Source organism: Miniopterus schreibersii (genome assembly GCF_964146895.1).
Source record: "Miniopterus schreibersii genome assembly, chromosome: 7".
NCBI lineage: Eukaryota > Metazoa > Chordata > Mammalia > Chiroptera > Miniopteridae > Miniopterus > Miniopterus schreibersii.
The window spans coordinates 77,255,191-77,282,252 of NC_138108.1; the positions used below are offsets into that span (position 1 = coordinate 77,255,191).

The 27,062-nt window shown below is 54.6% G+C and overlaps 1 protein-coding gene across 2 annotated transcripts in view; it reads left to right on the plus strand.

The window, feature by feature from the left end:
• The window catches only part of GLI2 (GLI family zinc finger 2), a 236,947-nt gene that overhangs the window by 54,714 nt on the left and 155,171 nt on the right, over positions 1-27,062 (plus strand). Inside the window, exon 2 of one of the 2 annotated variants that reach the window (XM_081143449.1) lies at positions 6,522-6,701. The exons of the other annotated variant lie outside the window; for it this stretch is intronic. Coding sequence (XP_080999575.1) covers positions 6,551-6,701 — 151 coding nt within the window. The 5' untranslated portion in view covers positions 6,522-6,550. The remainder of the gene's footprint in view (positions 1-6,521; positions 6,702-27,062) is intronic. 2 annotated transcript variants of the gene reach the window in all.

The following is a 27,062-nucleotide window of genomic DNA, read 5'->3' on the forward strand; positions in this document are numbered from 1 at the left end:
CATCTGTGTCGCATTGGCAATATGCTCTTCACTCCAGGAGATTTTACGTGTTTTAGCTCATTTCATCTTAAAAATAATTTTATGATAAAGGCAGGCGGGTGTTTATTATCTCCAGTGTATGTATGTGTGTGTGTACCTTTGTACACATACATGTGAATGTGTGCATCTCTTATGTCACTGTGTGCCCACAAGTGTGGTCATGTATGTGAGTACATGCATGTGTGGCATATAACCATGTGTGCATGTTGACAGTGTGCCCCAAGAGCCCAAGTGTGGCTGTGTATGTGTGGATGTGGTCTTTGTGTGTGCATGCATGTATGTGACTGCGTATGTATGGATGTGGTCTGTGTGTGTGCATGCATGTATGTGGCTGTGTATGTATGGATGTGGTCTCTGTACGTGCATGTATGTGGCTGTGTATGTATGGATGTGGTCTCTGTGTACATGCATGTATGTGGCTGTGTATGTGTGTATGTGGTCTCTGTGTGTACATGCATGTATGTGGCTGTGTATGTGTGGATGTGGTCTGTGTGTGCATTCATGCATGTGACTGTGGTAGTGGTTGTTGCTGTGTGTTCTATGTGTGCCCATGCATGCCTGTGCGTGTGGGGCTGGGCACGCATGCCACATGGCTGAGATCAGAGAGGAGCTGAGAACGCGATGGCCCGGGTGCCTGCGATTGCTGGGAGGCAAGGTTTCATCTCTCCTGGAGATTGATTTTGCCCAGGGAAGACGCTCTAATTCCTGTGACTCACTCGTTAGAGGAGTTCAAAGAAGCCAGGTGTCGGGAGGTGTCTGGGATTGCAGGTTTCAGAGAGATTCTCTCATTCTGCTCTGATAATTAATTTATTCTTCAAGTCAGCCTTTTTTATCAGAGGTCTTAACTGTTTCTGTGCCATGGACCCCTTCTGAATAATGCTGTAAGTGCTAGAATAAAATACAGAGGGAACCAGCTGTACTGACTGCGATGAGCAGATGTTAAAGGCACCACCTGCGTGCTGTAGTCATACATGTGCTGGCCCAGCTGGTAAGGTCGGGGGCTCTGATGGCAACCTTCAGAGCAATGCCATGGTGAGCAAGTGTGGGCACATCTGTGACTTGTGCTGGTGGCAGGCTCATGGGCACTGTGATTTGATGCCCACGTGTATGGCTGAAGGAGACACCAATTTCCAGTTCCAAGTGAACGAAGATAAAAATTTATTTTTCTCATTCAACTGATACAACCTTGCTTTAATCGGAACTTAAAGCTTATTTGGAAGCTGGAAGCAACCTTATGAGCACCCAGTGCAGTTTTTCTTAAACCTGCCAGTGCATCAGAAGTAGCCATGGGACTTTTTAAAAAAATGTGGCTGTTTTGCCCCCTGCCTCCACCCAGACCCTTGGAATGAGGATCTGCAGATGGCTGAGGTTGCCTCAGAGGTCTTTAGTGCTCCCAGGGCCCTGCGGGAGGGCAGGAATCTGTGTGCAGTCTCCTGATGGCAGAGGTGCTCCTGGTGGCTTGGGTCCATGCCCCCCTTCCCTTAGCAGACCCCGGAGGTGCGGCTGCATCTCCTCCTGAGTTCAGGCGTGCTGGACACCGAGTTTCGTAGATAGCGTGGGGGTGTGCTCTCCTCCTGCCCCTGGTGAAGTGCTGTGCTCCCAGCTCTGGTCCTGGGAGCCTTTTTTGTGGTTTGCGTGAAAGAAGCCAGCACAGACCATCAGGCCCCCAGCTGAGTCTGGGAACCCTGAGTCTTGTCCCCCTGCTGTCCTCGGGGGCCCAGGTAAGGCTGTTGATGAGGCTGAGACATCTGCCTCTGATCAGAAGAGCTTCAGAGAGTGAAAGTGGCTGCCTGGGACCCTGGGCGCCTGGTGTTTACCCAGAAATTGTGCTAATCCCGCTAATTCCTGTGATTTACACAGCCTCTCGTCTCTGTCTACTGCCTTCCTCTTCTGGAAGGGGAGCGCAGGGGAGGACAGTGACTGATGTGCGGAAGAGGAGGCTTGTGGTGCGGGGGCGCTGCAGGGCCCCCTGGCTGGGCCAGCGCCCTGAGGCCTTCATGGAGCCCCAGGCGCTTCTGTGTGCCCATCTGCTCCTGGGCCACCAGGCAGTCTGGGCAGGGGAATCTGGATAAATACCTTCCTCCCCACACTCTGTTCACCTGGTCCCTGAGGCTTCGGGCAGCTTTCCAGCCAGAGGACCTGGTCTTTCTTGCTCCTCTGTGGAAGGTAGTGCCTTCCTCCTCTATAGGAAACGGGGTGGTGACATCACTGACCACACAGCAGCAGGATGTTAGGGTGAAGGCTGCAGGGGCTGTTCCCCAGAGCTCCACAGCTGTTCCTTCTTCTTCTTTCCAGTCTCCTCTTGTCCCTTAATACAGTTGACCCAGCCCCTCCCTTCTCGAGTGTCTTTCTTTCCTTGGCATCCCTGACACTAAAGTGTGAGGGTTCAGATTGTTGGCCTCAGTTTCCCCATTTGCATTTGGGGACACCTCCCAGGAGCCTGAGTTTGGTCACATGTGCCGACCGTGTGGGTGCCCGGACTCTGCTGGTTTCTAGTCCATTGAACACGTGCCCTCCAGATGCAGGTCTGCTTCCCTGTGCCTACCTCATCACATCAGCAAGGGTCTGAGCACTGCTCAGCTGGGCCTCAGACCCAGGGGTGCGAGGCTTAGCCCTGCCCTGGAGGAGGTCCCAGTTGAGCAGAGAGCCAGGCAGGTGCATAGAAGATTGTGACCAGGCTATGCAAGAGGTGCCCTGATGTCGGGGCAGTGTCCATACCAAGGGAAGGACACCCAGTTCATTTGGGGGCGGGGAGCCTGGCCGGCTCAGCCTAGTGCAGTGTGAAGCATGAAGCTGATTTATCCATAAAGGATTAGTGAGTAAAGAGCTGGTGACTAAATGTACAACTGCACACTCCCCCCTGCCCCACCCTGCTCAACCTCAGCAGACAGGTGCCACCTGCAGAGCCACGGTGTCTGCAAGCAGCCCTGACAGAGCCTCAACATTTGCCCAGCCCTTGGCTGGTGGTCTCTGTCCACAGTCTCACCACCTTGGGTTTGGCACTTGGACAGGGGCCATGCCAAATCCTGCTTCTGGGCTTCCTGGACTCCTGGCCCAGTGCCCCTCACAGCCGAAGGGCTCAACAATAAGTGACTTCAGTGCCTGCCGGGGAATCTGGGTCAAATCCCTTTGCCCTGTAAGGCCATCACTTGAGGGACAGCTGACTGTGGTGCTCTGGAGTATAGCTTTGGGGCCAGATAGCCTGGGTTCAAGGCCTGGCATAGCCACTTGTACATTGTTTGTCTTTGGGCAAGTTATTCAGCCTCTCTGGGCGTTGGTTTGTTCTTATATAAAATATTGGGAGGATTAAATGAAATCACACTTGTAAAGGGCTTGGCAGCTGGTAAACACTTGTTAACGGTGTGTCGTTTCAGCTGTTATTGTGATTTTTGTTCTTATTTCCAAAATCCAAAGTGTTTTTCAAAGTTGGGCCTAAATTCCTGGGAGGAAAACCCATGCTGTTCACAAAATTATTTGCAATTCTAAGAGCTGCGATGCCCTGCCTCAAAGGTGCCCGCAAGAGCCGCCTTTGACTGGCATTCCTGAGCAGCTGTTCCATGCCAGCCCCAGTGGGGAGTCACTCCTGACCTAGAAGTGGTGATGAGCACAATAAGGGGGTGTCTGGTTGCTGCAGGGGTTTGGAAGTGGAAGTGACCATGACTGAAGAGTTGAGGGCTTCCCGGAGGAAGTGACATCTAAGTGGCATCTTGAAGGAAGAATAGGAGTCCCACATACACAGAAAGGGTTAAGAGCCTCTGGTTGGTGGCATGGCATGAGCAGAGGCCTGGAAGCATGCAAGGGCGCTTAGTGTGAAAAGGAGGTGAGAGAGGAGGCTGCAGGAAGACTTTACCTGAAGGCAGGGGGCTCAACAAGGCCTTGGTCAGGTGAGGGATGGGGTGAGATTTGGTTTTGAGGATGGGGCCTGGCTGTCGGGTAGAGGACGACCTGGTGGGGGCACCAGAGATTGTTCGGAAGATGCCCAGGACCAACCCAGAATGGAAGACCACTTGGTACAGAGAGGTCAGCTGGGAGAGGCAGTGCGGGGGTGGGGGTCTTTGGTAGTGGAAACCGCCATTACAGCTGATCAGATGCGGGGTGAATGGGGAGGAGGAAGGTGACTCAGAAGTGCAGCTCACTTGGCCGGGAGGGATGGTTCCTGGGGCCAGGTGAAGGGGCAGGGGAGGCGGAGCAGGCCCGGGCCATCAGACAGCCGGAGTCTGAAAGAACAGATTATACGATAGTCCTGATGGATTAGGTGGTGATCCCTGAATCTCAAGACCAGAGGAAACCCCATCACTCACCAGAATTCTCGGTTGTCTCTCCACCTGCCTTGGGTCCTCTGGACGGGGAGTTTGAAGATGTGGAAAGCGACGTGCTGCTGGGTGCAGATGTCCAGGAGGCTCGGAACTAGGGCTGCCCTCCCGGCTGGCTGGCGGCACTGGGAGCCCTTTCACGCGCCACACCCGTGTTCTCGTGTACTCCAGCTTTTACTTAGAAAGACACTGAGTACTGTGCAGATTTGGCAAAATGAGATTCTGGGTTCTACAGGTGTCAATTTAGCCTTGAGGCCCCAGGGATGGAAGTGACTACTGCCTCTGGTGTCTGCCACGCTGCGATCCATGAGCCCTGTACCAGGGCGGTCCCTCCCGCAGGCTGCAAACCGCCTGCCTCCCTCCTGGAACAGCCACCAGGGCCTCCTTGACTCCCTCCAATTGTTGCTCGTTTTTTCGCTTCTTTTAGAGCAAAGCTTCCTGAGAGGCAGCTTCCGTTTCCACTGTCTTCCCAGTCTTTCCCTAATTCCACCTAGGCCCTGGGCACCACCACGTGGCTGAACCTGCAGCTCTTGGCCTCATCTGTCTCCTGTTGCCTGTGGCTGAGCCGCTCCTTCTTCCTCCTGAAGTCTCTCCTGGTGTTTGGTGTCTTTCCTTCCTCCCTCCTCTCACTGGCCATTCCTGCTCACTCTCCTTGGCTAGTTTCTGACCTGGAAATGTTGGAGTTTCCCGTGCCTGCCATATTCCCATCTCTAGCTTCCACTTCTCCCCAGAGCTCGGTCCTGCATTTCCAGCAGTTTCTGTGGGTTTAATAGGCATCTCAAACTTCTGTGGCCCAACCGAGCTCCTGACTGCTTCCCACCCTATGCTCCATCTCAGCAAACTGCACCGTAGCTCGCTCATCCAGTGCCGTCAAAATCAGAGCCATCTTTGATAACCCCCTTCTTTTATTTATTTTTTAATTTTTTTTATTTTTTAATATATCTTTATTGATTTCAGAGAGAGGAAAGGAGAGGGGGAGAGAGAGAGAGAAACATCAATGATGAGAGTCATTGATCGAGCCCACAACCTGGGCATGTGCCCTGACCAGGAATCGAACCCCGATCGCCTGGATCCTAGGCCGATGCTCAACCGCTGAGCCAAGCCTGGCTGGACGATACTCCCCTTCTTTTAAAAAATGAAGTAAAAGGCTTGCTGTGACCTACCACCAGCCGGAGACAAGCCTCCCCCAGCCTGCATCCCCGGATGTCCTCCCTTAACCACCTCTCCTCTTTCCCTCACAGCCACATCCAAGCCCTCACCTTCTGTGGGCCCTGTCCACAGAGCACGTCCCCTTCCACCACCTTCCCCCAACCAAAGCTGCCATCATAGCTCCCTAGGTCACTGCAGTAGTGCCCTTCGCCCCAAATCTGCTCTCCTCACAACAGGAGAATGTCCCCTTTACACCGTGAGTCACTTCACGTCCCCCTCTAAGGCCTGCCCTCATCTCCTGCTGCTCCTCCAACAAGCCAGCCCCTCCCACCCAGGCCCTGGACTCCGCCTTTGCCCCCTAGCTGCCCTGGGCTCCCTCAGACCTTCCCTGGGCCTCGCACCCCGACCTCGGGGAGGCAGGTCCCTCTCTCCTGCTCTGCCCGGCCACTCTGCTTTCTCTTCCCATGCTACCCGTCTAACTGAAACTAAACACACATCTGCATAATCGAGGCTTAAAAATACATTGACTGAGTGTGTGCGAGTGAATAAACGATGGAGACCGTGTTGAATGAATGAGTGAGCGAACACACATGAATAAATGAAAGATGGATCCTGGCGAGCAGGGAAGGGACAAGAAACGAGGCCTTTCTTCCAGGACCTCGGAGTCGTCCCTCGATGGATTTTCTTTCCTGGGGCTCCAGGCTGGGGAAGCCTGTGAGCTGACCTCACTTCTCAGCGCAGCTCTTCCTGCTGACCCGGCGCAGCGGCAGGAACTTACTTGTTGCCGCGATTTTAAAATCTGGGGTAAAAATAATGAAAACGCGCAGCTGTTGTCCGTGAGGTCGTTCGAAGACCAGATGAATCTCAGAACTAATAATTCTCAAAATTAATTAAACCCTCCTTCCCAATTATGAGAGAACGGAGTTGGTTGCTGTAGCTGTGGGTGGCGGCGGGGAATCTGGGTCGGCGTCCCGGCTGGGTCTGGGGCAGCGCTGGTGAGCGTCTTTGTCTTCTCTTTAGGGCTGCCCCCAGGACTATGAGAAGCTAAGATGGACACGTCCAGTTCAGCCACTGCCACGGAGAAGAAAGAAGGCAAAGGTGGCGCCCTGGAGGGCGCTGCTTTCGCTGACCCGGGGAGGAAGACCTCTGCTCTGGCGGTGGCCACGGTGGCGGCGGCCGCGGCGGCCGCTGCCCAAGGAGGTACTTTCTATTTTTTGCACACTTGGTGGGCAGCAAGGGTCTTTTTCATTAGCCTGTTAGGATTTAATTGGGCTGGTGGCCGATGTCGTTGGCAGACATGCTGGGTTTATGGAGGGTGAAGAGGAGGGCGCCCTGCTCCTGGATCCTAGGCACTGTGACGGACGCCTGCACAGAGGCCTACCCCCCAAACCGGGGAGGCTGCCTTGGCCCAGACTCCAGCAGGAGGGCCTGAGAACTCTGAGGGGGGGGGGAGAGAAGGGAGGCTCAGTGGCTGCTGGGCGACCCTGGGGTGCTCGGTTGGCACATTTGAGATGTGCCGGAGACACTGCTTCTGCCTCTGGCCTGCCAGGGACTATTTTAGAAAGTAATTGTCTCTTGATCCCTTCTGGCTGTAATTAGAGGGTCAGGTACAAAATTTAGTATCCTTAGGTGAAATTCTGGCCAACTTAATTATAACAGAAGGACTACTTGAGCCGCAGCCTCTCATTTTACTGCCCCGAAGAGAAATACTCTATGCTTTCCACGGCCCGTGCCAGCACCCCGGTGGGAAAGTTTGGCGGGAAGGCGAGACCTCCCCTGTGTCTGCGCAGTCCATCTGGAGGCTACAGAACTATTTCTGTCTCGGAGGAATGGAGAAACTTAGATTTCTTTTCTTCCCCTTTTATTCAAGTGCATTTAGTCATGCCCTGTTGCTCTCGCCGCTCAAGCACAGCTCGGGCTCAGTGGGAAACTCGCCTGGGCCAGCGGGGCGGGGGGAGTGTGGGCGGTGTCCCACACTTTGATGTGAACACAGATGGGGCGCTGTCGGAGTGCAGGCCCCGGTCAGCAAATCGGGCAGGGCTGAGTGTCTGCATTTCTAACCAGTGATCAGATGATGTGGGTGCTGCTGTTCACGGTCACGCTGGGCACAGCGGGGGTTGGAGCCTGGACGAACGACGCTCGGAGTGGGCTGGAGCTGGTGTTTCCTAGAGTGAACTGGAGGACCTCTAGGTCGTCATTGTTACATTTATTTTTATTTCCCCTGTGATTCTCAGTTGGAGGTCATTATCAGGATGAGTGGTTCAGGTCAGGAGAGGGATATTCAAGGCCAGCCTGTGCTCCATGGGGAGCTGGGCGTTTGGCCTCCTGACCTGGGCGATGCCACTTGACCCCTGTCCTGCTTGGAGATGGGTGCTCCAGGCCCTCCCACTATGAGGAGGGGCCAACTGGAGGTGGAGGAAGGAGCCAAAGTCCAAGATGGACTTTCATGCTGAGTGGTGTCCAGGAGGCAGACGTGGGGAAGGGAGGTCGGAGCAGGGGCCTGGCCGTGGCTTGGAGGCTGGCTCTTGGTCCTGGTCTGGCTGTGTCTGCACATGGTCTGTTCCTTCCCCTGGGTCAGGCCCTACCCTGCCTGTGGTGACTGACTCCTCGAGCTGTCCCTCTGCCTGATGCACAGAGGTGCAGGCTTCTGAGGCCTGAGGGAGCCCTTGCAAGCTGGCTTAGGGTGTCTCTGCTGGGCCCTCAGCTGTTTTCCTCCAGCCTGGGTCTGCTCTCCGGAGCCATGAGTGGCTCATGAACTGCCACATGGTGTAATTTACTGCCACGTCATAGTAGTGGAGAACAGACTTAGACAGTAATTAGACAGCAACTGGGGGGAAACCCCTCTCGCATCAGACCTGTTTGTCACCAGTGGTGCAGTGACAACAGAAACTTGAGGGGTTCTGACCTGAGGTGGGCCAGGCAGTGGGCCGATATCTTGGAGTGCAGCAGCTCCACTGAAGCACTTGCCCTGTTCCACCCCACCCCCACCCTCACCCCACGGTGCCGTCCTTGCTTAGGCCCACAGCCCCCTGTCCCCTTATTGTCCAACCCCAGGGGAGCACGTGGCTGATAAGCTTCCAGCAGAGGGTGGAGGTAACCTGTCAGCCCAGTTGCCCCTGGACAGGTGGTTTGTATCATTGGAGCCTTGAAGTCAGATGCAGCTGCTGCTGGAGCGCCCCCTCACCACTCTGCTCCCTCTGCCCCTTTCCAGCAGCCTGGTGGGGAAGGACCCTCCTGGGGTCAGGGAAGAGCAGCTGTGCCTGCATGGAGCAAGCAGGGCCTCTGGGAACAGGTCCCCTGGTGCTAATGGACTGTGATGCCCATGTTCTACAGATGGAGTGAGGGAGGCCCAGTGGTGGGGCCCAGAGGGCACTGGCCAGGATCCTAGTTCCAGCAATGTCCCTGGGTCCCAGCGTGGCAAGCCATCACCTTCTCTGGGCCTCATTCTCCCGTTCAGGGCATTTGACAGACGTTATCCAGTCCTCATGGTCTCATGACATTGAGCTTTATTACATCCTATCAGAGGTGGCAGAGGTGCTGTGAGTGACTCATGGTATTTGAGGTCTTCACTTAGGTACTTGATAACCAACCTACCTCAAGCATAATAGAAATGAGAGAGGGTGTGAGGGTCCAGAGTGAGGAGAGGGGATGGAAAGGAGGCAGACGTCCCCAGGGGCAGAACTTGGAAAACCCAGATGGGCCCCCGTGGGTATGAGGGTGGAGCATGTCTCACTCCCAAGCAGTCGGAGCCTCCCTTTAATACCTCGTTTTGTAGAGGAGGCTGATACGAGGTAGGGAAGGGACTTGCTCAAGGCCACCAGCTGCTTCAACAGAGCTCGGGGTCTGGGGCGTGGGGCACAAGGTGAGTCTCCTCTGGTATGTATTTTTAGACTGTAATTTTAGGTTGTTCGTGGGTGGTTTGGGCCCAGCCCACTGATGGATGCTTTATGGTAGGCACCCAGTCTCTGCATCAGCCTTGGAAAGGTATCCTGTCTATCACCATGCCTCAGCTCCCTCGTCTATGCAGTGGCTAGCAGTGTCTGCTCACTTCTCTGGAGCTGTGACTTATTTGCAGAGGGACCTTGAAAGTCACCTGGCCTGTTGCTTGACCTCCTTAAGTGTTATGAGCTGGACCTGCCCAGGCTGGGTATTTCCTCTAACAGTCGCTACCTCTCTGAGCTGAGATGTGCATCGCAGACCTTTGCACAGCAGAGCAGGGCTGGACCAGAGGGGAAAACAGTGCTGGGTCACACGGGAAAGGTGAGCTGACCTACCTGGCGGGAGCAGCCAGGACGGTGGAACCTTGGCCAGTGAGTCCTTTCTCAGCCTCTCTAGCTGCTCTGCTGATGCTTACGGGCAATAAAGCTTTAACACACATTTTGACCCAGAGGGTTTTTTCCTCTTTAATTTTTAAAATTGCGTATTTTAAAGGCAATTTGATTCAGATGTTTCTTGTTGGCTTTACACTGAAACTGTGCAAATGCTGTCGTATTTTCCCCCTCACAGTGGTTTTTTTTCTCCAAAAATATTTCTGAACCTCTCTCTGTGAGCCTCGGTTAAGCACCAGGGACCCAGCCACTCCAAGTCTCTGGGCTGGGATGATCAGAAAGGCAGGAGCCATAAAACTCTGAGCCAGGTCTGATCCAGTGAGCTTTGCTTGTCCCTGCAGTCCAGCAGCCACACAGGCTTTAGAAACCCTGTGATGTGCTGTAGTGGCCAACACCTCACCCTTACAACTGAGCACCTCCATGTGCCGGGTCAGGGCCCTCCCTCTGTGGTCCCCCACCAGCAGCATTGGTATCCCTGGAAATTGTTGGAAGTGCAAATGCTTGGGCCCCATTCCAGACTTCCTGAAGCAGAGTTTCTGGGAGGGGGTTCCAGCAAGCTGGGGTGATTCTCATGCACTTGTACGTTCTGGGCTCTCTGTGTTCTAGCTGTGTGAGGTAGTGCAAGCCTTTCCGTGTGTAAAGTGTGAATCATATATATGGAGCTACTGTGTAGAAGTTACAGCAAACATACAATGTGCTTCCACCTGCCTGGCACAGGGCACCTTTCGGATAGTAGCTGCTCCTGCTGTGCAGTGCAGAGAAGTAGGAGGCAGCCCAGACTCTGGCCAGGTGGCCTGACTCTGTGCAGGTATGTGCCTCAGTTTTTGCATCTATAGGATGGACATAATAGTAGAACCTACTTCATAATGTTGTCAGAATTACTTGAGTTAGCACATGCAAGGTGCTGGGCACATTAGTCTATGTGAGGTCCGACTTAAGTATTTGCTTTAGTAACTGTTACCAGTCTTTCTTTTCTAGGTCTGTAGGCTCTGACTTAGAAAGTCTCGCCTTTACTGCTAACACTTGCTAACTGACCTGTTGAGGCCAGACAGGTGGTGGGAAGCTCAGATTTCTGGTGTCTTCCCACTCGAGAGGACCACACCTAGACTCCAGTCCGTCTTTGCCTCTCTGCCCCAGGCTGTCCTGGATAAGCGAGCTTGGGCACCCCTGGCCTCTAATTCATCCTCTGCCTCGTACCCTGGAGGGTGGGGCCAGCCCAGAGGTTGAAGCTGGCCTCGTCTCAGAATCTCATGAGAGAACTATAACAAACCCAGACTCCCCGGCTGCCCAGATCCGCTGAAACAGGATCTCCTGACCGGGGCCTGGCCATGTGTTTAATAGGTTTCCCAGGCCCCTGGATGCAACGGGACTGGATCCCCGGAAGGGGTGTGACCCTCACATTCACCAGGGTGAGCACTGCATGACCCTCACTTGGCACAGTGCTCCCTTGATGCAGGGGCCACCTAAACTGGCACCAGCCACCCCTTCGTTTTGTTCACCGGCTTCTTTGAAAGTTTCTTCGAGGTGCAACTTTGCTGTGCGGTGAGGCAGCGCACCTGTCTTGGGATGCTTCTCAAATTCAAACCCGGAATGGCAGTGGGGCAGCACATCTGTCTTGCAGCTCTTCTCAGACACCGAATGTGTGAACAAGCCAGGCCGTGCGCATTCTCGCTGAGGTGCCTAGGGCTGGGATCCCCGAGTCATGTGGGCCTTACCATGCCCTACACTGATCAGTACCCGGGTCCCTGGTGTCTTTGCCCCTCTCTACTTCTGTGCCACACCCCTCCTCCACCGTGTGGGCAGAGCATCGTTTGTTCGTCACTGTGCCCCATCCCCTTGGCAATGATTGTTGAAAGGGGGGGAGTCTGATACTATCAAGTCAGGTGTGTGCCCAGTGGGCTGGTGCAGCCAGCTGCCTCTGCTCGCCCTAAGGTCCCCTGGCACGAGGTTCATTCGGGGCTGGCCTGATCCTTGGCCCCCTTCCCTCCCGAGACCCCTGGAACTTAACCACATGGGCCAGCCTCCCTGGCTACCTGAGCTGCTTGGCTGGGGCCACACACTTTTGCCTTGAGCCCGAAATGCACTCAGATGTGACTAAGTGGTCAATTACTCTTAAGTGATTTTCAGGATTGCTGTTGATTTTCAGGATTGCTGCTTCTGAGCTTGTTTTAACAGCTCAGCCACACAGAACAGCCAGTTCCTGTCGGACTTTTTCTGGAGAGTAGAGCTCTGTGCCTGTCAGCTTTGTGTACCCAGGAAGTGGGTACAGCGTGACTGCCGGCGTTTTGTTGGCTCTTGATGGCACCCGCATGGCCTTGGGTGCTGAGGGTGTCCTGGAGGGTTGGAGTGCCTGGGGCTCAGGGTGAGGGCTGGAGGCTCCTTTAGGTCAGTAGCAGAGCGCAGTGGGAAGGTACTGCCCTTCTCAGCTCCCCACTTGTTACCTGTGTGTTCTGGGGCAAGGCAGTTCACGTCTCTGGTCTGTAAAATGGGGATACTTTCTGGCTGTGGTGAGGTGACATGGGAGAGTGTCTCTAGGGTGGTCAGCAGAGTGCCTGTTTAGTGTGAGGTAAATGTCAGTGACATAAACCTGAGTGAGCATCCCTGCATATCGTGGTCTCACGCATGACACCAAGACCTCATGCCTTAAACACCACTCGAAGCTGCCATCCAAAATCAGACGGGAGGTCCCACTTGCCCCCAACACAGCAGACCCCTCCCCTCTGCCCCTGTGCTCTGGGAGACACCCCCCGCTTGGCTTCTCCCCTTGGTTGTGGTGGCCAGCTCACATGATAGCACTCTGGACCCACGTTGGTGTTTTCTAGCTGGCACATGTGAGCTGGCGATCTCTGCCCATGCAGAATGAAAGCATCTGAGGGCAGGTATGTGGCTCTTGCTCTTGCTCTCTCCTTGGGCCGTGGCCATGCCTCAAGGACACGGCCTATTTCTCATGGTTCATTGTGTTAAATTATTGCAGTGTTGGGGGGAGCTTCGAAGTTATTTCCAATTATAGCAGTCTCTCTTATTTGTGGTTTCAGTTATCTGCTGTCAACCTCAGTCTGAAAATATTAAATGGAAAATTCCAGGAATAAAAAAATAAGTTTTAAGTTGTGCACCATTCTGAGCAGTGTGATGAAATCTTGTGCGCTCTTGCTCCATCCCACCCAGGACACTAATCGTGCCTTTGTCCAGCGTCTCCACACTGCGTATCCCTCCCCTTAGTCACTCAGTAGCTTCCTGGGTTACCAGATTGGTTGTTGGAGAGAGGGATACTACATTTCACATAACTTGTATTACAAAACAGTGTTATAATTGTTCCATTTTATTATTAGTTGTTGTTAATCGTACTGTGCCTAATTTATAAATTAAACTTTACCATAGGTTTAATTTATGTATGTACAAGAAAAAGCACAGTATTAATAGGGGTCAGTAATATCGTGTTTTCAGGCATCCACTGGGGTCTTGGAACGTTTCCCCCATGGGTAGGAGGGACAACTGCAGAACTAGAAGGAACTTCAGAGGTCATATAGTTCAAACCTGTTCATTTTACAGATGTGGAAACTGAGATCCAGAGACGTGAAGCACAAATGGTCACCTGGGTCTGGAAACTGATTGCCTAGGACCTGCCCATGGAATGGGACACAGCTGCCCCCAGCCCTGCCCCCCTCCTGGCCTAAACCCCCGCTTCCCAAATTGACAGTATTTATGTCAGAAACATTTTTCTGATGTTTGGTTCTGTCAAAACTAATTTCAGCATTTCTCAAGCTTGGTAAAAATATAGCCTCATTACTTTGATGTCAGTGCATAGTTTACTATTAGTATATTCTGGGCTTTATCATTTTAGTCATGTTTAACACGGCTGCACCAGGCATGCACTATTAAATCTGGCTTATTTTACATTCCTGTCCGGAATTATTTATTTGTAACAATTTCCTCTCTATCAAAAGACACAGCTAATGCTGTGTTTTAATGTGTTATTTACACACAAAATAACCTATTTACAACTCAGTATGCGCCAGAGGGAGAATGAATGGGCCCCAGTTTCCTGCGTTCTGTTATATCGGAGTTTAACAATCTGGTTTGCTAATAGAACCATTTATCATTGGGGGGGGGGGGGAGTTGGTAATTTATTTTCTGTTTGTGGCCAGGTCTCACCGCCTCTGATCTCAGGAACATTTTGAAGATAATGAAGTCAGGCCTGGTGTTTGGAGTGGATGTGGGACACCTGGAGGCATCGGGGACTGAAAATAGAGCACTGTGGTGACAAATCTTGCCCCGGGAGCTAGGCCTTCAGTGACGTGCAGTGTCTCCCCAGGCAAAAGAGGGAGGGGTGGGTGGATATTGGTGTGGGGAGTAGCAGAGTAGCCCCTGGGAAGTGCAGGGCCTTAGGGTCAGTGAGTTGGCCCTTGTGCTCCAGTGGGGTGTGCAGATGGGGCCTGAGAGGGGCTCCAGCCTGGGAGGCAGGTGGAGCTTCCTAAATCCCCTCCCCAAACCCCTCTCCGGACAGCAGGGAAACAGCCAAAGAGGTTTAAGGCAGACCCCTGCCACGTCTGCTCAACTTGCAGTGGAAGGGTCCTAGGCCAAGAGACTGGACCAGAGAGAGGCCCCTGAGTCTGCCAGCCGGGTGTGACAGGGGCGCAGGGTGCTGCCTGGGGACCTGTGGGACTGGTGGGTGGGGAAGGAGAAGGCCTCCTGACTGCCCTGGAGTGAGGCCGGGGTGGCTGGGATCCCAGGTGGATGTGTGGCCATTTGATCGTGCAGGCTGATGTCCCGTGGCTCTGTCGGCGCCTGCTATTCATCTGCACACTGATGAGAGAAGCAGACGCTGCCGTCTCCCCGAAGCCCTGAGCCAGCACCAGGCAGGGCAGGAGGGAGGGTGAGAGGAGGCATCCAAGAAGCAAGAGCCAGAGTCCCTGTCCCCAGAGCTTGTGGCCCATGAGAGAAACCACATTCCTTCTTATGATGCTGATGTGGCCCTTGCCCGATGCCTGGGGTGTTCAGGAAAACCTTAGGGAAGGAGCACGCCGGAAAAGGCCCTACACGCCGAGTAGGGCCCAGTAAGGCTGCTGCCTGCAGCCAACTGCCCTCTGACTAGTCAGGGTCCTGCAGCGCTTAGCTGAACACTTAGATCAGATGGTGGGAGAGAAGTTACTGAAGTGATGTTTGGGAAGTGTGGCGGGGCTTAGGGCAAGCCACAGGGATGGTGCATGGAGTGACTGCCCCTGGGCCGCCAGCCGGTTAGTTCCCTGACCCATGAGGCTCAGGCTTGTTGACAGGGTTTGAATCCCTGCTCTGCCACCTCTCAGTTGGGTATCTTTTGCTGATCTGAACCCCAGTGTCCTCATCTTAACAATGGACAAAATACTTATCTTTTGAGGGCTGGGATTACAGATCAACAGTGTAAAGGGCTTTGATAGTACCTGGCATGTAGTAGACGTTCTGTATAAAGTCGTTGCTGCTATTAGTATTATTATGTGATTATTCTAGAACTTTTCCCAAGAGTAGTACATGTGCTTCCCATAGATACTTGAGAGTGAATGAATGAATGAATGAATACACAGGACTCTGAACTGAGTCTCCACATGGAGCAGCAGTTTGCCCATGATATGCAAGGAGGGACAGCATGGACAAAGGTCTTGGGGTCTGAGAATGGCTCAGGGTGGCTGGTTCTGTCAGCCCTTTGGGGAGGGGCTCCCTTTACTCCCCAGCCCCAGCCTCTGTCTCAGGGCTAGGGAGCCCTGCCAGGCAGTGTCCAGAGGCCCCTCCTAGGTCTGTGTCTTCCAGCTGCTGCACAGCCAGGTGTGGATCCTGGAGGCCCAGCCCACCCGGACCTGAGTGAGCAGGGCTTGTTTGGACACCCCCACCCCCAGGCTCAAACAGCCTGTCCTCCTGGGCGGGCCTGGAGGGAGGGGCTGGAGGTGCTTTGGAGAAGCTGTGCTGTCTGACCTTGCTCCCAGTGGGCACAGACCGATGTCTTATGTTTGTGGGGATCAGGAAGTCGAATTCCCAGACACCAGGCAGCGAGTCGTGTGGTCTGGGAAGGTCACGTCTGTGTCCCATTTGAGCAGGGCCATTTTGGAGAGGAGGGTTTGGGTGTGGTATGGTGCTGGGCAGTGGACACCAGGCACAAGCTTCACACCCTCCTTAGTCCCCATCATTCTGGAAACAGAGGGACATCCAAGGGAGGCCCTGTGCTCAGCAGAGAGGTGGCCCTGCTTGGTGTGGCAGTGGTCAGGGGAGGAAAGCTCCTCCCGCTTGCTGAGTGCCTGGAACCTACCCTTGGACTGCCACCTTGCCCCTGGGTTTGTGCAGAGGGCACGTTGACCTATATCCTTCCTTGAGACCTAAGTTACCAGGTGCCAGGCCCCTCCCCAGTGTCAGCCTGGTGGCATTGGAGTACCTGGGGCTTGTGGAGCTGACCCAGGGGAAAAGAGGGTTAAAAAGGGAAGCCCAAATTGCCAAAGATGCACTTGGCTGCCTGTTTTAGTTCTGAGGCTGGAGCAGGTGGGACCTTTGTCCCATTTTTGGTCCCCTGAGTCTGCACACTGGTCACATCCCTCCAGGCTGTGTAGGTGACGAGGGAAGCAACAGGTGCCTTCAGTTAGAGGCAGGCAGGTGGGGGTCTCCATCCAGGTCAGAGCGTGGGCTGCCCTTGCCTCACCTGTAAGTGGGGGTGAGGGAGCTCACCTGGCCAGCTCTTCAGAGGGTGAGGGTCTGGCATGTGGGTGACCAGGGGCTGCTGTGGTTGTTCCCATGGAGAATGGCATCACCTGCCTGAGAGGGCCTGTATCTTCAACGGCCGGAGCAGGGCAGAGCTTTCTAGCCGACCTCAGTCCACAGAGGCCTTAACATACCAGGCCCCCGCTTTCCCAGCTGCTACGGGAGGAAGGGACAGAAGGAGGGAGGACCCAGCAGCTCCGCCCCTAGGCATACACCTAAGGGAAACACACTCATACAAAAACCTGTGTACAAATGTTTACAGCAACACTGTTCATAACAGCTAAAAACTGGAATAACCTAAATGTCCACTAACTGATGAATGGATACACAAAAAGTAGCAAATTCGCATAATGGAATATTATTTGGCAATAAAAAGGAAGGACATACTGGTCCGTGTTTTTACATGTATGAACCTTGATATTATTATGCTTAGTGAAAGAAGCTGGACACAGGGCCACATGTATGATTTCGTTCATGTGAACTGTCCCAAACAGGCAAATCCACAGACACAGAATGTAGGTCAGTGGTTGCCAAGGCTGAGGGAGGAGGGGTGGGGAGTGACTGCTGCTGGGTATGGAGCTCCTTTTGGGGTGATGAATGCTCTGTAATTAGATAGTGGTGATGGTTGCTCAACCCCATGAATATACTAAAAACCGCTGAAAAAAAATAAAAGGGTGAATTTTATGGTATGTGAATTATACCTCCCTTTTCAAAAAGAAGGGAGGGGAGGGAGGGAGGAAGGGTGAAGGAATAAAGGAGGGAGAGGGGTCGAGGAAGTTAGGGAGGGGGAGGGTGGAGGGCTGTGGCGTCTGGGCCTGGCCTTGTCGTGGCCCTGGCCTTGTGGTGGCCCTGAACCCCTAGCCTAGTCCCCAGGCTGTCCCTAGGCTTCACAAGCATCGCTGTCCCACAGGGAGGACCTGGCTTGCCCTGGCCAATGAGCAGCTTCCCGGTGAATTCTATAGGCTCCAGAAGCTCTAAAAATAACTGGAGTGGAAGGCGGGTGTTTAATGACAAAGCAAATAATTACATTAAGGGTGCGAGTGTGGCAGGGAGCTGAGTAAATCACTTTCGAGGGCGGCCAGCCTCCAACTGACTTCCAGTTCTTCATCACCAGGTTACATCCCCCCTTGGTCTCCACATAATTGATCTTGGCCTGTCGTAGGCTCTGCAGCAGGGGGGCTGCGGGTCAGGCGGGTGGAGAGAGGGCCTGGCAGCGTGCCGGGTGACCCTGGCAGCCCTGCTGCTGCTCCTCCAGGTCGGGAGGCACTGGGCTCCTGTGGCTCTGCTGGGAAGGGCCAGGGCTCGGTGATCCCTGCAGCTGGACAGCGGCAGGTTCTTTTCTACGCTTCTGAGTGGCAGGGGCCTCAGGGCCATCTGGTCCACTGAGGCCCAGAAAGGGGAAAGGTCTTGCCAAGGCCACGCAGTGAGCATGTGAGGGAGCCCAGTAAGAAGCAGATCGGGGACTCGGAAGCCAGGGGCTCTCCCTGCCCCATAGGTCTCCCAGGAGGGGTGAGCCTTAGAGCGCCGTTTCCATGGGGATGTGGTGTCACTTGTCCCTCAGAGCAGCCCTTGCAGAGGCTATGTGCAGGGTGAGTGCATCTCCCGGGAAGTGGCAGGGTTGGCACATTGCAGTTGTTTGCGCACCCTCCCGTCTCCCCTGTTCTGGCCTGGAGCCCCTGGTTTGCCCCTTTGCTTCACGGTCCTCCTCCCCATGTCCTCAGTGAGTCCCAGGTGGTGGCTCTCGGAGCCCCCCACTCTCTCCTTTGCCCATGCCCGTCCCTAGACTGGCTCCAGCCAGTGGCCGTGGAAGACAGACAGCAGCCAGGTTTAATGCAGAACCCCAGGAGGGCCATGTGTGGTGTTTGCGGACACGGGAAGATGCAGGCAGCACCTTGGGCTGAATGGACGGCTCTTCGCCATAGACTGAGCTAGGACACTTGTTGCAAGTGACAGAAACCCACTTAGCCCCCCTGAAGTACATGGAGTTCTTAGCCTCCGTCATGGGAACCATGGCTGGCTGCAGGGGAGGCCCTGGTGGTGTCACCGGAACATTCTCTCTCTCCATCTGAGTGGCCTTGTCCTCACCAGGTGGTGAAGAGTCACTGTAGGTGAATGTGGGCCCGGCACCCCCAAGCTCTCGTGGAGAAGTGTCTCCCTTCAGGTGATTCTGGCTGAAGTCCAGGAGTCTTCTCCTTCTCCTGGCCGGGGTCCCCTGCACCCTGTGAGCCAGTCACTGAGACCAGGCCAGGTGGTGTCCACACGGCCCCTGGCCACCTTGTAGTGGGGGAGGGTCCGCACCCTGACCTGTCAGGACTGTAAATCGCAAGGCAGGCCCTGTGTGATATTGGACAGGCCAAGTAAAAATGTCCCCCTTGCCGCAGCCAGCTAGGAGGACACTAGGCAGGTTCGGGCACCTGTGGACAGTCACTGGTGGGTGGATTCACAGCGCTGGCTCTTCGGAAGCAGCAAGCACTCCTATGGCTGTTCCGTCCCAGGGTCTCCTCTTTTGGGCTGAACCTGGAGTGACCAGCCTGTCCCCTTCCTTCCCTCACTGTACTTTTGAGCTCCCCAGGGGGGAACACAAAGTACCCCTGAGCCTTAGAGAGGAAATGCTGGGTGTACTGGGGGCAGCCCCACCGAAAGAGGTCCTCAGGGAAGGAGGGGCACGTTGTGGGAGGGTCCTGAGAAGGGGACATGAGTGCAGACCTGGGTGCGGACGAGAGGGCTCCTTGGAGGGCGGGGAACAAGCGCCTGCTCGAGAGGAGGTTTCGCCCCGAGAGATGGAGAGATGGAAAGTCGCTGTCGGGAAGGAAGCTTGTACCGCTGGGAGCCTTGGATGCGCTGCCGAGGAATTTGGACTGTGGGAAGTAGGGAGCCATAGAAGGGCTCCGAGCAGGGGAGGACATTTAGAATAAACTCCATTTTTGTTGGATTGAAGTATATCCTGTGACTTGGAGCGTACCATCTCCGCAATGACACGCAGGCGATTCCTGCTGGTTTGCTCTGCTCATCAAAAATCATCCCCCCTTTTCCTTCTTCCCTCCCTCCCTCCCTGCTTCTCTTCTGTCGTTCCACAGATGTTTATTGAGGGCCTAGTGTGTGCTAGGGGATGTTCTAGTCACTGAGTCACAGCAGGAAACATACGGAAAAAGTCCCCTCTTCCTGGAACAGACAGTCCAGTTGGGAGAGACAAGCAAGTCGCCAAATGAATGACCAGGCCACGAGGAATGTAAAATGGGTGCGCTAGCGGGCAGGGGGCTTTGGAGGGACTCGGCCATGTCTCGGGGTTGTTAAAGTCGCTGCCTCTTCCAGATGTGCTGCTGAGGCAGAGTGGAAACCGCTTCCTGGACTGCGGGAGGAGAATTGCTGAGCCGGCGCAAGTCGTCCCCGAGCAGGGGGCAGTCACTCATGCACACATGGCCCGGTCCCACCTTCCATGTCTCTCTCTGGAATGACAGAATAGAGGCAGGAGGGAGGGAGGGAAGAGAGAAAAGGGGGAATTTTCTGACGAGCAGAGCAAACCAGCAGGAATCGCCTGCGTGTCATTGCGGAGATGGAACTCTCCAAGTCACAGGATATACCTCAATCCAACAAAAGTGGAGTTTATTCTAAATGTCCTCCCCTGCTCAGAGCCCTGCTCGGGGCCCATCAACAGTGGCTGGGGTGGAGCCCCTGAGAGCCAGATGCCCTGGGTTCCAGCCATGGTGGGATCAGCAGCAGCTCTGAGGTCCTGCCCTTTCACTCAGGGCCTGGTGTACCTCTCCTTGGGCCCTGGTCAGGACTGAAGCGGAGGCCCCACAACAGGGTCACCTTTAAGACAGCCGGGAGGGACTGGCTATAGGGTGGGTGTCGGGAACCTCCTAGGCCCTCCTGTCTGTCCTGAGGTTGTCACCCCACCGTGGGCTTCTGGGACACTTCGACTCCTGGTGTGACACTGGCGGGACCCATGATCTCTCTCTGGGATGCCGCCCTTTCCAGTCCTGCAGGCCCCTTCTCACATGGCATCCCTGACACGCAGGCCCTGTGCTCTCTCCATTTCTGGAATGTTTCCTCCTGGGCTGTCTACTCTGGTGTGCACCTCAGGTCTGGCCCAGGTGGACTATCCCTCACCCCGGTCTATCTGAGTCCTGTTCTCCACTCCTGCGTGGAGTAAAGCTGAGTCCTCTGTTGGCAGCAAAAGCAGGTAAGGCAGAAAGGAATGTTTGTCGTCCTCACAGGCCCTGACCAGGGGTGTGGGACATGGGACTGTGTCTTGGAGCCTTTATGGGCCTGTTCTGTGGGTGGAGGGGTATGGCACCAAACTCAAAGTGGATGGCACTGGTCCTCAGTTCCTTGGTGGTCACGGTCCCCCATGGTCACTGCAAGGCCGTGAGGAGCGCAGGGCCAGCCGTGGGTGACATCTCCAAGAGGGTTCGGGAGAATTCTCCAGGGAGCCACTGAGCATCACAGTTCTGTGAGTGAGTGCCTTGGGCCTCACTGACAGTGACTGATGTCCTGGCTGGGCTGTGGGTGGTCAACACATTTTTTGTGCATGTGTCTCTAAGGAGGAGTTGGAAGTTTCTGGGATCTTAAAAATACAAAACGAAAGGAAAGCAGAATGGACGTTTCCCTGCACCGTGATTCCAGGAGTCTGCCTGCTTTGGGGGCGAGGGGGAGGGAGAGTCAAGAGCAGCCTTAGAAAGTTCGTCCTCGAGGAGGTAGGGTGGGGTGGGCCCACGTGGGGACGCAGCCCACGCATCCTTGAGCTCCCCCATTCCAGAAACGTGCCAGCTGCACCCAGGAACAGCCTGGTCCCTTAGCTGGGTTCTGTCTTGGGAGGTAGAGGACCAGCCCAGCGTCAGACTGGGACTCAGCTCTGCGTGTGGGAGAACTCCCAGCTGATGGCCTCCTGGGCCGATGTACACCCCACCCCGTCTTCCCGCCCCGACTTCACATGCCTGCTGCTCCAGTCTCCTGCGGGGGTTTTGTCTGTGCGGCCACCTCTGGGCCTCTGTCTTCAGGTGCCCTTCCCCACCCTGGCCCCACTGGCAGTCTCTCCACCACCTCTCGCCTTTTGCGAGTGCAGTCTCATTCCCACCAGGCCACCAGGCTGTGCCATCCCCCTGGGCCACCTCGCCCCAGCCTCCTGGCCATCCAGGGGAAGTCTCAGGCTGTGTCCTGATCTGAGGTCACCCGTGCATGTGGCATCCTTGTTCTAGTCTGCAGAAGCAGGCTCCAAGGTGAGGTTTATTTGGGGGTATGGGCAGATGATGGGAGAGGGAAGGTACTGGTGAAGGGCAGCTTAGCAGGCCAGTTACCACCTAGAGCTGCAGGAGTTCCACCCAGGCTACTCCACAACCCTTTGATTTACCCACCCAGGGGACAGGAGCCCAGGACTACACCAGCTCCTGTCAGGTCTTGCTAGAGCTGCTCTGGCACCTCCAGCTGGGCACACTGTGGGCAGAGTGGGCTTTGGAGGCAGAGAAAACCCTCAGATATTCATCGTAGGGGCTAGTGTTGGAAGTGGTGTGTGTACCAAAGTGGAGAGGGCACGGAACAGAGCGGGAGCCAATAGCATCTGCTACAGACAGCAGAGGCTCACGGGTCGCGATTTCCGGGGGTTAGAAAGCCTTTTCTGGCTCCTCTCTCTGGTTCCACGTTTGAGATGGATCCTGATGGCTTAGGGACAGATGAGTATGGTGCAGTGGACACTTCCCAGGGAGGAGGCATAGACCAGCTATTGCCAGGCGTCTGTGCCTCGGTGGGAGTGAGCTCATCATAGTCTGTGTTGAGAGTAGGGTTCGATGGGGAAGAAAACAGGACAGGACAGAGGCTGCTCCCTGGAGAAGGGGCCAGAAATGGGCCTGAGGCTCCTGAAGGTGCGTTTGATGCGTCCTTGAGAAAAGGGTCTGCCTCCTATCTTCCTGGACGGTCAGTGCCCTGGGGGCCGGGGACGATCCTCCCAGCCTGGCCTTCTGGAATGGAGGAGACCCGAGCCCCCAAGCCCCAGGGATGCTTGATTTATAACCAGTCACTAAAAATATATACAGTGGAATGAAAACTTCTGCTGTAGAGCAGGCTCTCGCTGGCCATTGTAAAGATAAGTAACAGCAGTTAGAAGGCCACTTAAACCCTTACCTTTGGGGGATAAAGGGGTCTCTGCCAACAATAAGTCTTTATCGGAAACGATTACTCATAAAAACCACAGCGCAGCCTGGAGAGAAGGCATCTCTGCCTTTATGGAGCCACAGTCCCTCTGTAACAGGAGCTGCAAATCACACGTCTGAAAGTTGGGGATGAGAGCAAGAGTTAAACCTGACTGCTGCCTTTCTGACAATGCCTCCTCACCCTTTCCCGCACCAGTGGAGGGACTTAACTGTCGGGGGCAGTTCCCTGCCACACAGGCCAAGCCCAAGTTCTGTGGGCACGTGTGGCTCCTGCCTACCTCCCCCTGGTGCCTCTACACTTTCCACTGCTCTCCTACCAGGCTGGCCCCTGTGTGTCCCTTCAGGGCCATTTGCACGTGCCTCATGGCTCCCTAGACACCCAGCCTCATACCAGCCCTATCACGGAAGCAGAGCCACTCGAGTGACACAGGACAAGTGCAGTGATGGGACCAGCCCACACCAGCTGTGGGGGCCTTGAAGTCTCAGCATCTGGTGTTGGACCAAAGCTGCCCTAAGTCAGTGGGTCTGCGGTGGGAGGGAAGGCTGGGTGTGATGAGGGGGAGCCCATGGGGACAGGTAGAGCGTACGTCTGTCTCCCTCCTCTAGCTCCCACCCTCCCACGGACAGAGCAGGGAGCTGCAGAGGAAGCCTGCCCCTTGGAGTAACACTCACTCCTGGCCCAGGGGCTGGGTGAGCATCGCAGAGCCAGCGCTGCCTGCATCTCCAGGGTGGGATGCAGATCAGCAGTGACATGCGAGGCCTGAGGGTGTTTCTGCTGACCTACAGCAAGGGTTCCCCAACTTTTGCTTCCTTAAAAATTATTGAGGACCCCAAAGAACTTCTGCTTCCATGGGTTATATCTATTGATAATTACCTTACTAGAAATTTACAGTGAGAAAACTTTAAAATATTTTAATTTTTAATTCACTTGAAAATAGCAATAAGTCCCTTATTTTTATGAAAAGTAACTTTAAAAAAAAACTAGTCAGAAAATGGGATTGCACTTTTATAGCCTCCTTAATTTCTGGCTTAGTGGAAGGCAGCGATTCTTGAATCTGTTTCTGCGTGCAGTCCGTTGCAGTCTGGTTTTGGGTTGAAATCTGTGGAGGAAGCCTGACCTCACATAAGATATAGCATTAGAAAAGGGAGTGACATTTTAAAGCCTTTTCAGTGAGTAGATATTCTTTGATACTATACCCAAACTCGACATGTGTTTTTTTCTTAAACAAATAACATGGAATCTGAAACCGCATCAAAGACGTTCCTGTATTCTATTCATTAAAACCCAGACTCCCACATCTTGAACTTTGAATAGGTGTTTTTCACTCCTGCATTACTTTATACCATTACACTTTAGTCGTTTGGAAATACTGGCTCCCGGAGTGGTGGCCGTTTCCAAGTGTACGTGAGAGGAGAGACGAGTCAGGTCTTGGTATGACTAAGAAACACTGAGACAGGACCCTGCCCTGAGGGAGGACCTCTGCTTTGCACCTCTCTTCCCCCAAGCCCCATGAAGATGTCAGCTGTGACAGCACTGCCCTGGAACCATACCGAAAGGGAGCCCTTGGAAATGGAGTGTTCGCTGGGCCCTGACATTTGCTGACTCCTTACAAAGTGGGAGCAAGACCAGTAGGGTCCACTAATAAGCTTTGCCCACCTCTCCATGCCCCTTTCCTGCCTCCCACACCCCCAGCCCAAATACAAGCCCTTCTGAGCCTCCTGAGGTTGCCTGGGCTCTCAGGCCAGTCTTTGCAGGGGACCCACCCCAACATCTTCCTCTAGGCCTCTGCCTCTCCAAATCCCAAGGCTTCTTCAAGGCCAAATTCAATTAGTCAATTTTGTTTAATTCAAAAAGCATTTGGATGTTTATGGAAGGCCTACTGTTGCCAAGGCTACTCGGCTATGAGTGGTTCAGCCTGGACTTGAACTTGAGTCTGTCTGAGCCCCCAAGTACAGGCCGCTCTTCCTTTCAAATGCTGCCTCGGTCCTCCCACCTTCTACTGATAACCTGCTTATCTGGAATATCCCCACACCCCTGCTCTCTTTAACTTATAACTACCTACTTATACCTACTAACCTACATAGGTTTATGTGCTAAAAAAACATATAAATCTCTTAGAATTGTTTCTAAACCAAGAATCCAGAGACACTGAATGAGGGCCTTAAGGGCCCTTCTACTTAGTGCAAGGCCTCTGAGGCGTAGGGTAGGGGCCCAGGGGCTTCTTGTCCTTCCTGGGTTCCTGGCTACAGTTGGTAGAGATTTAGGGGTGAATTACCTCCAGATGAGTGGGGTTTGTGCTGCACTTAGAATAAAAGTACTGATGGTAGGTAATTCAGAGGGATCGGACGCTGGTAGTGCAGAATGCTTTTATGTTCTCCATCCACTCCCGCCTATTTTCTCCCTTTGCCATTGTTCTGCGGCAGCTGAACCCCGATGGCAGACACAGAATTCTGTGACATGAGCCTTGGTCTCAAAGAACAGTGAATCTGAGAGGATTTGTGACAGGCAGTTTCTTCATCTAGTTGCAGGCATTCACCGATCACTGTGTCAGTCACTGCAAATACCCCACCACTGGAGCCCACAGGAGCTCCCCAGCCTGGAAGAGGGTCTGACAAGTACTGGATTAGCATCTCAATTGGTAAGGACTTCAAGAGTTAGCTCCAGATGCTTCTTCCTGCCCCTGGAGGAGGAGAGGCAGGGGAGGCTTCCTGGAGTAGGCATCTGTGACTGGCTTATGAGGGATGAGTAGAAGTTCACTAGGCAGAAAAGTGTGACATAGAGAACAGAGCATGAGCAACAGCATAGGGAAGGGAGACAGCTAAGAATGTGTGCATCTGGGGACTGCTGGGTGCTTGGCTGGAAGAGATGCCCCAGCAGCTCCCCCTGAGGCCTCACACCCTGGAAAGACTGGGGTTCACAAAGGCAGGTGAAAGAAGGCTCCAGACTGGAGCCTTTGCCCTCTGTCTGGTTTTCTCAGCTCAGTCTGAGTTGCCTTTGGCTCACTTGGAGTCGGAGCACTGTGACGAAGATGGGTTTCTAGAACAGTTTCTCTTTCCCTCACCACCCAGCCCCGCTTTCCGGTTGAATCCGAACTCTCAGCTGTTGCCTTCATCTTTGCTGAGTTCGCAGCGGCTCGGCCGCGGGGCCTGCGAGAGGGACTGTGCTCTCAGCCTGGCTGGGTGCCCTGGAGCCCGAGAGGGTTAAACCACCAGGCCAGCTGGTGAGCATTAGGCCCCCTCTCCGGTGAGCACGTCAGAGGCTGAGGCGGGAGAAAGAGGCTGGTGGCTGAAGGCAGAGGGCTGCCCGGCGGTGCTCCCGTGGGCTCCTGGCCGGTTCCCTGCCCGGCAACTCCAGGTAGGCCGCCGCGGGGACGGTCGCGGCCAGCACACCTGTGGGTGGCGCTGTGGGTGCCTGCGTTTCTTCTTGTGAGAGGTCGCCTTCCGCGGTGGCAAAAACTTCAGTGGGAGAGGAAAGGGGGTGGGTGCTGGAGGAGAGCAGCTTCTCTTTCTCGTGGGGAGGGGGCGGAATTTCTTAAACCGACACTAAGCGTCCCACTGGCAGGGCCTGTGCCTTGCAGGCCGGCGGGCGGGGAGGATGGGCCGCCTGTGGCTTCGGGATCTTGGTGTGCAGGCCCGAGTGGCCAAAGGAGCAATTTGCTGAGGTGGCTTAAGCACATGTTTTCTCCAGCTGTGACCAGGAGGCCGTTCGAGGGGTTGCCCTGCCGACTCAGTGACTGGTGTGTGGCCTCCCATGGTTTCAGGCGCCTTGGCAGGCCCCGGAGGCCCACCCCCTTCTCGGGAAGAGTGTGTGCGGGGCTAGAACACCAAGCCCAGCCCGTCCGCACCCTCCTGATGGTAGAGCTGCCTCCTAGACGTGACGGGGACAGCGTCTCCGGGGGCTTCTGCGCAGGGGAGCTCCACGCAGCTGCAAAGGTGCGGATGTTCCCGGCGGTTCCGTGGCTCCTGGACTTCCCGGGAGTGAAGTCACTAGGCCTGGTATGTGATGTATTTTCCTACTTTGACTAGATGTTGGGAGAAAAATGTCCAAATTAGGGATGGGCTTGTGTCAGCCGAGCAATGCCATGAGGGGACTCCCCTCGTGGAAGAAGTTAGCAGATCTGGCAGACGTTTAGGCCGACAAAAAAGGGCATCTCAGCTCTGGGGAGGGTGCTTGGTCTCGTTCTGGCCCAGGCTGTCGCACCCACGGAGAGGCTAGTGACCAATGTCCAGTGGTGTGTCCAGCCCCAGCCCCGGACTCGCAAGTGTGTGGTGGGCTCTGCCTGGACGCCTGGCTGAGGGCCTGATGGGAGGGTGAGGAGAAGAGGTTATGGGTGGGCCACGCAGGGGGCTGCACCCGCAGTGGGGCACCT